This window comes from Coenobita brevimanus, chromosome 60 (genome assembly GCF_032717465.1).
Source record: "Coenobita brevimanus isolate Jiangsu-jjx chromosome 60, ASM3271746v2, whole genome shotgun sequence".
In the NCBI taxonomy this organism is placed as follows: Eukaryota; Metazoa; Arthropoda; class Malacostraca; order Decapoda; family Coenobitidae; genus Coenobita; species Coenobita brevimanus.
The window spans coordinates 1,237,033-1,253,083 of record NC_137013.1 but is presented as its reverse complement, the minus strand read 5'-3'; the positions used below and the strand labels follow the sequence as shown (position 1 = coordinate 1,253,083).

The 16,051-nt window shown below is 43.9% G+C and overlaps 1 protein-coding gene across 1 annotated transcript in view; it reads right to left on the bottom strand.

The window, feature by feature from the left end:
• Nucleotides 1-16,051, bottom strand: part of LOC145403084 (sodium-coupled monocarboxylate transporter 1-like) — a 30,218-nt gene that overhangs the window by 11,937 nt on the left and 2,230 nt on the right. Inside the window, exons 2-6 of the mRNA XM_080274917.1 lie at nt 15,020-15,150; nt 7,434-7,622; nt 6,739-6,899; nt 2,183-2,323; nt 1,399-1,457 (exon numbers count right to left, since the gene is read on the bottom strand). Of these exons, the coding sequence (XP_080131043.1) occupies nt 1,399-1,457; nt 2,183-2,323; nt 6,739-6,899; nt 7,434-7,622; nt 15,020-15,150 (681 nt within the window). The remainder of the gene's footprint in view (nt 1-1,398; nt 1,458-2,182; nt 2,324-6,738; nt 6,900-7,433; nt 7,623-15,019; nt 15,151-16,051) is intronic.

The following is a 16,051-nucleotide window of genomic DNA, read 5'->3' as shown; positions in this document are numbered from 1 at the left end:
GGTATATGAGAGAGGGGTGTGTGAGCTGGGAGCAGGGCAGTGAAATGGGGGGGGCCAGGGCGACATGGAGGCGATTTGTTTGTGGCCAAGCCGTATGGGATTAAGGCGTCTGACGAGGAGAGTGTATGTGAGTGAGGTGGAGGGGGAGAGAAGGAGGGGGAGGCCAAGGATGAGATGGAGGGATGGAGAGGTATATGAGAGAGGGGTGTGTGAGCTGGGAGCAAGGCAGTGAAATGGCGGGGGACAGGGCGACATGGAGGCGATTTGTCTGTGGCCACGCCGTATGGGATTAAGGCGTCTGGCAATAGATAGATATTTGCCGGAGTAGAGGAGTGTCTTGTTGCCGCACACAACATGCACTCAGCTCAGGCAAGATTTAGTGAAGACTGTATCTGACCTCTACACTTCACTATCTTCTTTCCTGAGTTAAATATATTGATCGAGAGGCTGAAAGAATTAAAAAAAAAAAAAAAATCTATATCTATCTATTGCCAGACGCCTTAATCCCATAAGGGGTGGCCACAAACAAATCGCCTCCATGTCGCCCTGTCCCCCGCTATTTCACTGCCCTGCTCCCAGCTCACACCCCCCTCTCTCATATACCTCTCCATCTCTCCATCTCATCCTTGGCCTCCCCCTCCCTCTCCCCCCCTCCACCTCACTCACATACACTCTCTTCGTCAGTCTCTCACTCTCCATTCTCTCCACATGGCCAAACCACCTCAGTGTGTTTCTCCTAACGCTTCCTATCACACCCACATCCACACCACACAATGTCTCTAAATTAAATGGGTCGACAGTGAACCTGCCTAGTACGGATGCACATATTGATATACCTACACTGTGAACTGCAATACATAAGCTTTTTCGTCAAGGAAGGGAAATGCTCCGTTAAACATAAAACCTCTTTAGTGACAGCCAAAAATTGTACTGAAGACTTACTTGTGATTCTTCTGACAAAGACCCTCGCGCCCTATTCCAACTACCGAAAGACAAATTTACTCACCAGACAATGGATTACAGTTGCAGTCTTAACTCTTTGGCTGCGATGCGTTTTCTATGAGCTGAATACAATAGTTTGCCAAAAGCTGCAGTAAAATTCAAAAATCTCTAATCTAGGTCATAACGAAAGCGTGAAAACTTTGAATATTTCTGGTTCCTTGGGTTTTTTCTTTGCTTAATAATATCGTCTTGTGTTAGCCAAAATAATGCATGAAAAAAGCAATACGAAATGTTAAATAGGTAATCGGTATTGAAGAATTTGAATGACAGTGGATATTGCTAATGATCAGACGAGTTTATTACGGTAGGAGTGCGTCACAGGGGCTGAGAATGTTTACTGCAGTAGCGTCACACACAAGCCACACTGCCACATAGACGCCTGCTTCAGATACTGACCTGTGAGAGCCGACAAGCTCGACAGAGACACGAAGAATGGGATGGTGAGGAACAGCGACCTGGGGAAGACAGGCGTGGTGTCAGGTCGTATTTATAAACAATCCTAACTACTTTACAGCATCAATGCGTCTGCACAAGTCAGGTGTTATCACAGATGGTTGGATGTAACGTATATTGCCTCAAATGCGTTCATTATAATTTGATTTTGAAGTGTTTGGTTGCGGTATCATGGAAGACTAACGAATTATAGAAACAAACACGATTTTAGTTAATGATAGATAGATAGATATAGATATAGATATGTTTATGTAGATAGATAGATAGACTCTCTTCCCTAGAACAGTTTCCCTTTCAAACTTCCACCTACAGCAGATCAAGTCAAACTGTTAAATATCTTTTATGAATGAAGGATACCCGTAATCTGGCGTATGGGTAACTTTGTAAAATTGTTTTTCCTTCCTCTATTCATCATCCGTAAAAAAAAAAAAGAAGAAGAAGAAGCAGAACTAGAGGGTGAGCAGAAATGTCCGTATTATAAAACTAAGATGGAGCAAGTGTGGACAAACCCCTTTTTCTGACAATTATTTACGAGCATAGGATAATCCTGAAATTTATCTGACCCTCCGGCATCAGGGCGGATTAGGCTACACCCTTTGCTGTGACATACAAGCTGGTCACATCTAATTAAACGTCTTTCGTAAATACCAGCCAAGACAGCCAAAAATCAGGGACTTGCTAACATCTTCGCGCCCTGGTGTCAACGCTGTGTCTTGGTCTTACTCACAAGCGGGCGTGCAGTAGTGACTTCATGCTGACGTAGCGTTGCACGGAGGTCTGGCTGCACGCTAGGCCGGACAGAGCCCCTAGTATGGAGCCCATCAGGATGTTGGTGACGGTGTGACGCTCGTACAAGTCAAACCCTAAGCTGGAAGAGAAGGACACGTTAGGGATTGTGTTCTTATCAGTTAGGGAAACTCCTTGACGCCTCTTCTTTTGAGATTTGTTTTCTAATTTAGGTATTATTATTCTCCTGTAAACAGTGGCGGCCATACTGTGCTGAGGGACCTTGTGCGTAAGTAAATTTAGTTCCTTATCGGCCCCTTCCCAACTTAAGTAGGGGATATTGTACTAATCACCGACCGTAGTGCACAGGGTTTGCCGGGACCTGATGTACTAACTTCAGGAGGTGATTCTAGAGCTGATTTTGAGTACCTAATGCTTCATGGGTCCAGTACTCAGCCATAACAAAGCCACAGTTACCGATTACCTTACGATTGAATTATTACGGCACCTGTTATCACACAACTCTGGTCAGCTATGGAACTGTCTCCCTCTGTCTGTATTTCCTACTTCCTATGATCTCCCGTCTTTCAAGCGCAGTGTGTCCAGGCATCTCGAAATGAACGGATCTTGAATTTGGCTCTCTTTTGTATTGTTTTTGTTTTTTTCTTGGAAGGAACGATTTGAGGGCTCCTGGCCTTTGGTTCCTTCTTTCTTGCATAAAAAAAAAAAAAAAGAGGTTATCAGTAACTGTAGGTCCGTAACGCTTGAGGACGGGACCCCTGTTAGTATAGCACTGTATTCATAACTATCTCTAGAACCTTCTGCAAAAGCTAATAAGTCCCCTCTTCCCTCTCTTCCTCCTCCTCTTCCCTCTCTTCCTCCTCCTCCTCCCTCTCTTCCTCCTCCTCCTCCCTCTTTTCCTCCTCTTCCCTCTCTTCCTCCTCTTCTTCCCTCTCTTCCTCCTCTTCTTCCCTCTCTTCCTCCTCTTCCCTCCTCTTCCCTCTCTTCCTCCTCCTCTTCCCTCTCTTCCTCCTCCTCTTCCCTCTTTTCCTTCTCTTCCCTCTCTTCCTCCTCCTCTTCCCTCTCTTCCTCCTCCTCTTCCCTCTCTTCCTCCTCCTCTTCCCTCTCTTCCTCCTCCTCCTCCTCCTCCTCCCTCTTTTCCTTCTCTTCCCTCTTTTCCTTCTCATCTTCCCTCTCTTCCTCCTCCTCTTCCCTCTCTTCCTCCTCCTCTTTCCTCTCTTCCTCCTCCTCTTCTCTCTCTTCCTCCTCCTCTTCTCTCTTTTCCTTCTCATCTTGCCTTCAAGTTCCAGGACAATCTGTATATATCCAGTGGTCAGACTAAGACACTAGAATACATTATACCTGTGTTTTAAATCACAAAATTGTCCCATTAAACAAAATACGTTAAACTGGATATGACATCACAAATTATGCAACTTATTATGTTCATATGAATTTCAAGCTGATGATTATATTTCAAAGTGAGCTCAGAAGAGTGCCAAATTGACCACCAAAACTGGGATATCACCAATAATTTTCAAAGCTACAGAAGACATATAGACATTATTTCAAAAGATATGGAAGAGGATAATAAGAATGGAAATTTTCAGAGCTACAGAAGACCTATGGACACAATTTGAAAGGTTCTGGAAAGGAATAAGAATGTTTTTGCTCTGAATTCGTTGACACACTGCCAAAAGAGTCAAAATGTGTCAAACTGAACATAGCTATGGAGCCAAGTGTCTGATCCGCCGTGAGAGTTGAAAATTTAGCTGATACTGTGCTCATCCTAGTATAAGGTGGATTTATTTTGAAGTGTGCATTGTTATAAGGCACGAGGGGCGGTACATTTCTCTTCGCCAAAATAACATCAGCAAACTTCCTCGCTAAACGCTTTCCACATTTTAAAGGGTGGACGCCAGTAACTTCATATCGGTCAACTGATATGATACAAAGTGTCAAAAATACAACTAAATTAGGCCATGAAATCTGTTTGAAAAAATTCGCAAGGTACCCCAGCTCCCGACTCAGACGAACGCAGACCCATCAGTTTGAATTTGACTGTGGATGAAAGAGATGGTGTCTGGCTGTTATCATCAAGAACTGTTCATCTAGCAGTTAAGGACTTCCGTAGACGTTGTGAAAATCCATATAAACGCTTCCTTGTTCCTCATCCATCGCTTCCATCAATGCAGCACCGTGTGGCATGTGAAGATGGCGGAAGTAGGTGATATTCGAATCAAAATAGTTTCACACACACACACACACACACACACACACACACACACACACACACACACACACATTTTTCCCCTTATGCACATTTTCGGGATCCATTCATTTTTTTTTTTTTGTGTGAGGAAGAAGGAACCAAAGGCCACGAGCCCGTAATAACTGTTCCCTCCAAGAGAAAAACAAAATACAAGAGAGAGCCAAATTCAAGATCCGATCATTTCGAGATGCCTGGACGCACTGCGTTTGAAAGACTGGAGGTCATAGGAAGCAGGCAATACAGACAGAGGGAGACAGTTCCAGAGTTGACCTGTTGCATGAATGAAGGACTGGGAGTAACGGTTAACTCTTGCATTAGAGAGTTGGACGGAAAAGGGATGAGAGTTTGTTGCTAGACGGGTGCTACGCGCCCGTCGTAGAAGTGGAGGAATGCACGCAGACAGTTCAGAGGAGCAGTGACCATTAAAGTGGCGATAGAAAAGAGATAAAGATGCAACACTGCGGCAAAGAGACAGAGGTTGAAGGGAGTCAGTAAGAGGAGAAGAGTTAATGAGACGAAAAGCCTTTGACTCCACCCTATTGAGAAGAGCTGTATGTGGGGAGCCTCCCCACACATGAGAGTTGTACTCTACACAGGGGCGGATAAAACCCCTGTATAGAGTCAACAATTGTGCAGGGGTAAAGAAGGAACGGAGTTGGCTTAGCACACCTAAACTCTTAGAAGCAAATTTTACAAGTGATGTAATATGATCTTTCCAAGACAAGTCCCGAGTAAATGAAACCCCAAGCATGTTCAAGGATGATGCAGGATTAAGCTGACTATTATTAAGCATTAGTGGGTATACCTGTGGAAGATTTTGTCGGGTTGATAGGTGTAAGAACTGAGTCTTAGATTCATTAAAAACAACCAGATTATTTTTACCCCAGTCAGAGATACGAGCCAAGTTAGACATCAGGTGTGCCATAGCCTCATCCCTTGTTTGTTGAAGTAACTGCTGAGATGGGCGTTGCGGGAACCGAATGGAAAGGTGAAGGGTGGAGTCATCAGCGTATGAGTGGATAGGGTTAGATGTACAGCTTAGAAGGTCATTGATGAATAAAAGGAAGAGTTGGTGATAGGACAGAGCCCTGAGGAACACCACTGTTGATAGATCTAGGAGAAGAACGATAGCCGTCTACAACAGCGGCTATAGAACGACCAGAAAGGAAGCTTGAGATGAAGGCACAGATAGAATGATAGAAACCGTAAGAGGGCAGTTTGGAAATGAAAGATTTATGCCAGACTCGATCGAAAACCTTTGAGATGTCAAGTGCAATGGCAAAACTATGTTCCCCAAACATCAAAATTTCACCACACAATCCATCGGTGCCTGTTATTTTCCCTAGTCCGAATCTTGCCATTGCCTCACACACTTCTGTTCTGACAGCTTCCTCCCTTCTTACCTCTCTCCTTCTCCAAGTCTTTGTCGTTCTATTTACATTTGCACTGCTTTCGTTTGCTACATTCAGCACATGATACAAACGCTCTCTGTATCTCTTCACTTTCTCTTGTCCACTATTATTCAGCCATTTATTATCTTTTACCCACTTACTACCTTCCCTATCACCCTCACCTACATCCTTGACCTTCTTCCAGTATCTTACACTTCCTCCAACTTACCCTCAGACACGCTTTAAACTTATAACCAACCTTATTTATGACTCTCTCTCCCCCTTATTTTTTCTCTTGTCTCACCCTATCCTCATTTTCTCCCAACCAGTCACTCTCTGGCCTCTCATCAGTACTTTCACTTCACTCACCCACGCTGTTCCTCTCACATCCTTACGTCCCAAACTATCTCACATGCTGCACAGATTTCAACGTACACCTTACTCACACCTGTCAGTTCCTCATCTGTTCCTCGCTGTCTGCCCAGTTGAGTCTCTACTTCTGTGATGTACCCCTCCATTTTTCCCTTCCCCCTGCATGATTAATTCTACTCTATATATGCAGTCACAAACGAATCTCCTCCATGCCACCCTGTCATCATCTGTCAAGCTGTCCTTCTTCCAACTCACATCACCCTCCATGTCATCCCTGGTCCCCCTCTTTCCCCCATCCTCTTGCATCTCACTCACATACACTCTCCTAGTTAATTTCTCATTTTCCCATCTCTGCACGTGTCCAAACCATTTCAGGTTACTTCAGACTCTCTCCTGCGTGTCCAACTCACCTAATCATATCGGTGCCAGTCCTATTGTGTTCTTGCATCCCACCCACATACACTCTCCTAGTCAATTTCTCATTTTCCTATCTCTGCACATGGCCCGACCTACAGTCCTCACCTGATGATATCGGTGCCAGTCCTGTTGTGTTGTAGCGCCACCTGCCACACGTTGCTCAAGCCACCTAAGTCTATGGATCCCTTTACTACGATCGCCAGTAGACCGCCCAGGATGAAGCCCAGCTGCAGCACGTCCGTCCACACCACCGCCTTCAGCCCGCCCTAGAGAAATCGGGGACAAGGACACTATGCAAGTACTTCATTCAACCACGGGACCTGTGTATCATTTTATTACCCCCACCAAGGAGGTTATGTTTTTGCCCACGTTGGTTTGTTTGTTTGTCTGTCTGTGAGCAACTTTACTCAAAAAGTTATGAACAGATTTTGATGGAATTTTGCAGAAGGGTGGTGACCAGTGTATGGATAAATTTCTTATAATACTGGAAGGAAAGAAGTCTTTCAGTTATGCGGTTCTCAAGAAAAACACTCAGCACGACGGCGACATTGCTGAACTGATAGACGTGCAGTACTTACAATGGCGGTGTAAAATTATGCAAAACCACTAGGCTCCTATGCAATCAGTGACATTGAAGATACAGTATACAAAACAGTTCGTTAAGGAAGAGATGTTACAGTAAGACAAAGAGTATGCGGATCCCTGACAAACCCAAATGCAAGTACAACACATAAACAACATCTTCTACAGGCACACTCTGAGCTGGACGTCTTTCACTAAATGCAGAAACTGTTGCTTACAATGGCGGTGTAGATGGATGCAATGGCGGCCACACAGAGTATCGAGATCCACACTGGGATGTTGTTGATGGCAGAGAGGGCCAGGGATGGGGCGTAGATGGCCACTGCCTCGTATAACAGCGTCTGCAGCACATACATGCCACTGGTCATCCTCCGCACCCACTTGGAGTCGTACCGCATCTCGAGGTACTGTTGGGAATGGAATAGCTCTGGCATTTATACTTTTCTAACTCTAACTTTGTCCTAAATTGCCATCTGTCCATCTTGAACCACGAGCTGTAGCAACTGATTATAAAGAATTCTCATGTTAGTCAGTGGGAAACTGTGGAAAGGATGTAGATTTTTTTCCCTAATTTAATTATCGCCGCTGCATTGTTTACACTTTTCTAATTCTAACTCTGTCCTAACTTGCCATCAGTCCATCTTGAACCACGAACTGTTATTAAGTAAAAAGAATTCTCATGTTAGTCAATAGGGGCTGTGGAAAGGATGTATATTTTTTTTTTTTTCCAATTTGGTTTTCGCTTCTGCATTGAGAGAGGCTACAAAAGGACTTAAATCTGCGCCAAGTTGAGGTGAAAGAACTGTAGACTGTTTTCACATGACGGAACTGGGTCACTCCCAAATCTCGACTATGGAGTGGAAGTTGCATGAAATTCTATCTATCTAGCTCTCTATCTATCTATTGCCAGTCGCCTTAATCCCGTAAGGGGTGGCCACAAACAAACCGCCTCCATGTCGCCCTGTCCCCCGCCATTTCATTGCCCTGCTCCCAGCTCACACCCCCCTCTCTCATATACCTCTCCATCCCTCCATTTCATCCCTTCCCTTCCCCTCCCTCTCCCTCCTCCACCTCACTCACATACACACTCCTCGTCAGTCTCTCGCTTTCCATCCTCTCCACATGGCCAGTAAGTCTCCTTGATTGCTAGTCAGATCCCTCCAGTGTGACCCTACTTGGAAATCAACCACGCTGAATGAGGTCAGGGGTCATTGTAAGGCCAGGGCAAAGAGCAATAGGCACGTTCAAAATGTTCAAAATGTTCAGTTGAGCTATACAGTAGAGGCGTGAGGTTCAAAATGTTCAAAATGTTCAGTTGTCCTTTTGAGGCGTGAGGTTCAAAATGTTCAGTTAAGCTATAGAAGCGTGAGGTTCAAAATGTTCAAAATGTTCAGTTGTGCTTTAGAGGCATAACGTTCAAAATGTTAAAATGTTCAGTTGAGCTATAGAGGCGTGAGGTTCAAAATGTTCAATATGATCAGTTGTGCTTTTGAGGCGTGAGGTTCAAAATGTTCATAATGTTCAGTTGTGCTTTAGAGGCGTGAGGTTCAAAATGTTCATAATGTTCAGTTGTGCTATAGAGGCGTGAGGTTCAAAATGTTCATAATGTTCAGTTGTGCTTTTGAGACGTGAGGTTCAAAATGTTCATAATGTTCAGTTGTGCTATAGAGGCGTGAGGTTCAAAATGTTCAGTTGTTCTTTTGAGACGTGAGGTTCAAATGTTCATAATGTTCAGTTCAGCCTTAGAGACTTGAACCATCGTATCAGCCTCTGTAGGTTCAAATGCGTAAGCCTTAAACAATGTACTGTCACTTTCACAACACTCCACCTACTGTCAGACAATTTACGCAGCTCAGTAACAACTACAGTGGTGGAAAATTGAACGTAAGTAAAAAATTGGGCCACTACAGTTTGAAAGACTCTCCTGACGTAAATAAATTGCTTAGGAATGTGAGTGAAATTGAATCATAACCGTCCGCATTTCAAACTGGAATGTGTCGCAGCGAGCATGTGTGTTGGTGTTATGAGAGAGAGAGAGAGAGAGAGAGAGAGAGAGAGAGAGAGAGAGAGAGAGAGAGAGAGACAGACAGACAGAGCAAAAATAACCAAAGGAGAGAGAGAGAGAGAGAGAGAGAGAGAGAGAGACAGAGAGACAGACAGACAGACAGAGCAAAAATAACCAAAGGAGAGAGAGAGAGAGAGAGACAGACAAACAGACAGAACAAAAATAACCAAATGAGAGAGAGAGAGAGAGAGAGAGAGAGAGAGAGAGAGAGAGAGAGAGAGACAGACAGACAGACAGACAGACAGACAGACAGACAGACAGAACAAAAATAACCAAATGAGAGAGAGAGAGAGAGAGAGAGAGAGAGAGAGAGAGAGAGAGAGAGAGCGCGTCAAGGTCACGAGGCACGATGAACCTTGCTGGGAGGGTCAGGGTGAGACGAGGTTGAGGGGGCTTTGATTTTGAGAATAGGTCGTCAGAGGTCAGGTTCACAGGGCAAGGTCAAAATTTTGCCCCTGTTATCTATCGATTTTATATATATATATATATATATATATATATATATATATATATATATATATATATATATATATATATATATATATATATATATATGGGCTAGATTTCATACACTGACTACTGGTGGTTTGGCCATGTGGAGAGGATAGAGAGTAAGAGACTGACAAGGAGTGTATGTGAGTGAGGTGGAGGGGGGAGAGGGGAGGGGGAGGCCAAGGATGAGATGGAGGGATGGAGTGGAGAGGTATATGAGAGAGGGGGATGTGAGCTGGGAGCAGGGCCGTGAAATGGCGGGGGACAGAACGACATGGAGCCGATTTGTTTGTGGCCACCCCTTACGGGATTAAGGCGTCTGGCAATACATAGATGGATAGACTACTGAGGTCAGCCAAGGTTATAGATATTGAATTTTGAGAGCAGCGGGTCATACAGCAAGGTCAGCCTGGGTCAGTTTCAGTATGATTGACACCTATGTTGGAAAAATAGGCGAAACAGAGGCTATGAGTGGTGTGTGTGTGTGTGTGTGTGTGTGTGTGTGTGTGTGTGTGTGTGTGTGTGTGTGTATGTTTATGCTAGGAAGAAGGAACCAAAGGCCAGGAGCCCGTAACCTGTTCCTTCCAAGAAAAAACAAAACAAAACAAAAACAATACAAGTGTGTGTGTGTGTGTGTGTGTGTGTGTGTGTGTGTGTGTGTGTGTGTGAGAGAGAGAGAGAGAGAGAGAGAGAGAGAGAGAGAGAGAGAGAGAGAGAGTGTGTGTGTATGTGAAGAAGATAACACAAACATTTTTTATTTAGTCCAAACTTGGTGGACAGGTTGAGGGATAGGCCACAGGGTTACGTCAAACATCGTCCAAGCAACGTCAGCTTAAACAGTTTTCGTCCAATTTAGACCAAACTTGAAGGAAGGGTTAAGGGTAAGGCAAGAATGGAGTGATTCAGTTTTGAGATCAGTCACAGATCACAGTCGATGATCACCCTGTATGTGTCTGTCGGCAAAATAATTCACACATGTTTCACTCACTTTGACCCAAGTTTTGATGAAATGGTTAAGGATCACCCAAGAGGTATATAATCTGCTCATCTTCACAACAATAGGTCGAAGGTCAAGGTCATAGGGGAAGGCCAACTCAAACAGCTTTCATCCAATTTAGATCAGATTTTGAGGAACGGTGGAGGGTAAGGCAAGAATGAAGTGACCTACATTTGGGGAGAATCGGTCAAAGGTCAAGGTTACAGGACAAGATCAAAGTATGACAAGTGGATGTTTTGGTGAGATATTATACGAGTATCTGAAACAACTAGATCTTTATTTTTATTATATTATATTATATCATTATTATTATTATTATTATTATTATGTTTTATGATGATGATGATGATGATTATATTATTAGTATTATTATTTATTTATTTATTTATTTACTTTTTGGTGCATGGTTAGCTATGGAGTAACCCAACTATTTCCGGATCAAAAGATCAGAAGAAGTTTAGGTCACAGGCAAGGTGAATTTAAAGAATTTTATCTTGGAAGTAGACCAAACTCGGTGGAAGGGTTGAGGGTAAGGCAAATAGAAAGTAATTCAGTTTTCAGCGTAATCTGTGAGGCTAAAGAGAAGTATGGGGGACTGAACTGTGTGTCACCCTACGGACAGGAGTCGAAACATATCCTCCCGTAATGGATTGACGTGGTCCTTCATGGAATGCAGGTGGCTTTGCTTTTTATCACGTGAAGGAGTAAGGATATCACTGCCTGTCTCCTGTCCAAAAGTCCCGAGTTCGATTCTTGACTAGAGGATTGAACGCTTTCCTCATATGCCCACACGTGTACTGACTGTACTCGTGTATATGTAGGTGTATATATGGGGGAACATACACTGCACGAGCGTACATATGTGGAAATATTTGACGCTCCAGCCGCATTCACTAGCCGGCTGATAGTGGATTCAACTCCCTCATGTAGCAGCCCACCAGCGAGTGTCAGATGGCTGGTAACTCCCAGAAAAGAGTAGCCACAATAAAAGCACACACACACACACACACACACACACACACACACACACACACACACACACACACACACACACACACACACACACACACACACTCAGCCCACTACACTCTCAGACGTTCACTAGGTCACACAGCATGGTACTCCCGTCTCTTTCAACACACCATTGCGACAGTTCGTTGTGGTGCATCAATACCATACAACCAAGAGACCCTAGGCAGTGTTTGGTATAGTCCCGTGTGGTGGAATTAAACGTAACCGCAGGAACACTCAAATATTTTCACTACAACACCACAAAGAAAGGTGATTAATTCAGCCCACGTACACAGGGCGATGACCTTTATGGCTTTAGGTAGTTGGCCATGTGGAGAGGATGGAGAGAGAGACTGACGAGGAGAGTGAGGTGGAGGAGGGAAGAGGGAGGGGGAGGCCAAGGATGAGATGGAGGGATGGAGTGGAGAGGTATATGAGAGGTGGGTGTGAGCTGGGAGCAGGGCAGTGAAATGGCAGGGAACAGAGCGACGTAGAGGCGATTTGTTTGTGGCCACCCCTTACGGGATTAAGGCGTCTGGCAATAGATAGATAGATAGATAGTTGACAAACCCAGCCAACATATAAATTTCTGTAGCAACAAATGCATACAAATCCCCATAACAGTTTTGTATCTAAAGTTCCAAAACATTGAATTCATCTTTTGATTTGAATGTCATCGGTGACTAAACGAGACTAATGAGAATTTTGAAATAGGGTTTGTAAATCATTGTATCTCAGTGAAAATTGTTTTAAAGAGGAGAAACCTATCCAAATGTTGTTATAGTCTTTTACACTTACATAAATGGAATGCTCACGTAGCTTTCTGGAATTCAATAAGCTGAGAGTTTGTAATTCCTGTAAAACTGTCAACCCCTTGCTAGTTTCCACCTGAATTTTCCAGTTCCTGTGATGCAGATTATTATTAGTCAAAGTATTCTCTGGAAATATACTTACGGTCGCTGAAAAGAAGCATAAAGATTGGTTCTGTGTACAGGATGATGTAGAGAGATTCGTTATCCTCAAGAATCAGTGTGAGGGAGCTAACGGGGAAGTGAAGAACAGCAATCGAAAGAAATCCCTCACTGTCTACCACTCCAGCGTACTACATACACATCCCCATTTAAACCGCCTACGACATTGATCTACGTCCTGCAGAAGTGTCCAGGGCCTTGATATATGCGTCCTCAACAATTTCCGTCCATTGTTAATATATATCTGGTACGCTGAGACAGATACAGAACCACAAACACAGTCAGGTGGATCTACACACGTCACCTCGAAGACTGCAGCGGTCGAGTGGCAGCAACCCGACTCGATCCAACCAACTTTCTGTCTTTGGTGATTACTTTGATTAGCGCCTGGGGTCTTGTATTGATGTATTAAGCCCATTATCCCAGAAAAATAAAAAAATATAAATTCGGCCGGCATAGAGGGGTATCATTTATTTTTCATATATATATTTATATATTTACTTATTTTTGCCTAGCGCAGTACCGGTTAATACTGTCTATCTTATAAACTGTTTAAACTGCTACAGCTATGTGGTGTTGACGGTAGGATATTCAACTCTAAGATACCATACACTGCCAGGAAGACGAAGGAGGTTGAGTGACTGTGGGGTAAATTTGATGAGTAAATGGTAATCAACAGCCTCATTTTAACACAGGCACCATCTCTGAACCGTGCATCCTGTTTTGAAATCTGCCTCTTTCAGGAGACGTGTTTCCAGGGATCGGTGGTAATGGTGTTTTCCAGGCTGAGGAGTGAACGATGAGAAGGTGAAAATAATTGAATTTGATCTTGCCATGCGTTTTTGACCTTCGAGATTGTAAAAATAAAAAAAATAGCGTGTTATATAAGGAGGAAAGTTGAAAATTGAAAGTGAATTGGTCTCCCCCGAACAATAGGTAAATGGAATCGTAATTGAATTTGATCTTGCCATGCGTTTTTGACCTTCGAGATTGGAAAAAAAAAAAAATCGTGTTTTATGAGGAGGAAAGTTAAAATCTGAAAGTGAATCATTCCCCCCCCCCTCCCAAAGAATAGGTAAATGGAACCATAACTGAATTTGATTGAAAAAAAAAAGCGTGTTTTATTCGCAGGAAAGTTAAAAGTTGAAAGCGAATCCGCCCCCCCCCCCAAAGAAAATGGGTAAATGGAAGTCCAAAGTTGCTTATACGAGACTTTATGCTTGTGATGAAGGAGAAGGGGATTGAAGGAGGCATTAGCACCATCACCCACACATACGCAATGGTTAATCATCCTGGATAAAATACAATCCAACAAAGCCTAATACTTTCGTTGCGTACCATGATGCCAGTAATCTTTATGGCTGGGCAGTGTCTCAGTACCTACCCTCAGGCAGCTTCAAGTGCGTGAAGGAGACAGAACACATAGCCTAGAGAAAATACCTGATAACCCGAAGAAGAATTATATCCCACAGACTGTCCTAGAATACCCCAGAACCTCCACGACCGCCATAACGACTACTCCCAAGCAGCAGGGAAGATCGAAGTGGATAAAATAACAAAGTTCGTGCCAGATTATTCTCGAGCACTAAAGAAAGTACAATGAGTGTTGAGAGTTCAGTCAGAGCCCGTGCATGGTCCTACATTGGCTAATACACAAAAAGGAAAAGAAGCTGGGAATGAGTTCGAGAAAGACACAGGCTCATGAACAACTCGGTCTTTGGTAAGATCTTGGGGAAAGTAAGGGATCGGGTAGATGTACAGTAGAGCTGATGAAAAGCCAGGAACGAAGACGAAAGGTAAACAAACTTTCAGGGCATTAAAGTCTTCACAAAGAGCTTGATTGGCGACTCTCCAACTCAGATTCTTCCTGCTCCTTCTGGCATCTTATCAAAAACCTTTCTAACATCTTAATTCATTATCCTTCCCTCCCCTTTTCCGCTCTGATGGCTCTGTAGCCGTTTCTTCTAATGAAAACGTAGAACTCTGCTCAGACTTTCTCCTCCGATTCTTGGTGTGGCATTTTTATCCTTTGAGAAATAGGCCCTCATAACACTGAAACCACTAATTCTACAACGTCATTTTCTCTGTTCCATCATCCACCAAGTTTCCCACCCATCTGACCCATTCCCCCTCCCTGGCGGTTACACAATGCGACACAGGTCATGGGACGACGAACCCTCTTGATGCACAATCCGTATTTATAAGAATAATGTTGTGTAATTTCAAGTAATGAGCCCTTCTGTGTAACATTCGTATCCTTCACCTCACCTCGTAGACAGACGTGATGTGCAGGTTGTAGAAGAACGGCATGAACACGAAGGCCACGATGGGGGTGGAGATTTCGGCGCCCACCCCAACCCACCACCCAACATTGTGATAGTAGGTCTCTGCGGGCGCACCTGTAGGGTAGGCACAAGATAGGTAGGGTAGGCACAAGATGTGTAGGGTGGACACAAGATGGGTAGGGTGGGCACAAGATGGGTAGGGTGGACACAAGATGGGTAGGGTGGACACAAGATGGGTAGGGTGGGCACAAGATGGGTAGGGTGGACACAAGATGGGTAGGGTAGGCACAAGATGGGTAGGGTGGATACAAGATGGGTAGGGTAGGCACAAGATGGGTAGGGTAGGCACAAGTTAGGTAGGGTGGACACAAGATAGGTAGGGTAAATTTACGGGTAGGGTAGATTTATACCTATTGTTTACACGAGAGCGATTAAAGCGGCGAGTTCCTGCAAAGTCCCAGTCTTCCGCGGTTGCACAAGTGGGTGGACGGAGGAAATGGGTAAACGGATTTTGTCTAACAGTCTGGCGGGGCCCAATATCGAACTTGGATTCTTCCAGGCGCGTGCTGAATGTGCCAACCAAGGTACCACCGACTTCCCTTGGTTGTACGTGCATAAGAAATGGGGAACAGTGATTCAGTGGGTACCAAAGGTGGATCAGAATTTAACAGCAGAGGAATCCATAAATTTTTGTCTCACTGATTACATTCACGGGTATAAAATCTTGAAAGAGATTACATTATATACTTTTGCAGATTATGTAGCAGTCGCGGTCTAAAAAGGTTGACCATTGAGACAAAATAACTCGAAAAGAAAAGTTGTCTTTGAAATAGGTGAATTCTCTCAACTTGCCATAGATTTATTTGCGAAGATACAGGAGAGAGAGAGAGAGAGAGAGAGAGAGAGTCGGCGCACCTGCTTGAGAAGGTACGTTCCAGGTGACAGTGCCTTAGAAAATGAAAAACAGAAGGTGTATTGCAGAATCATCAGAAAATACATTAACCTTTTCAACTCG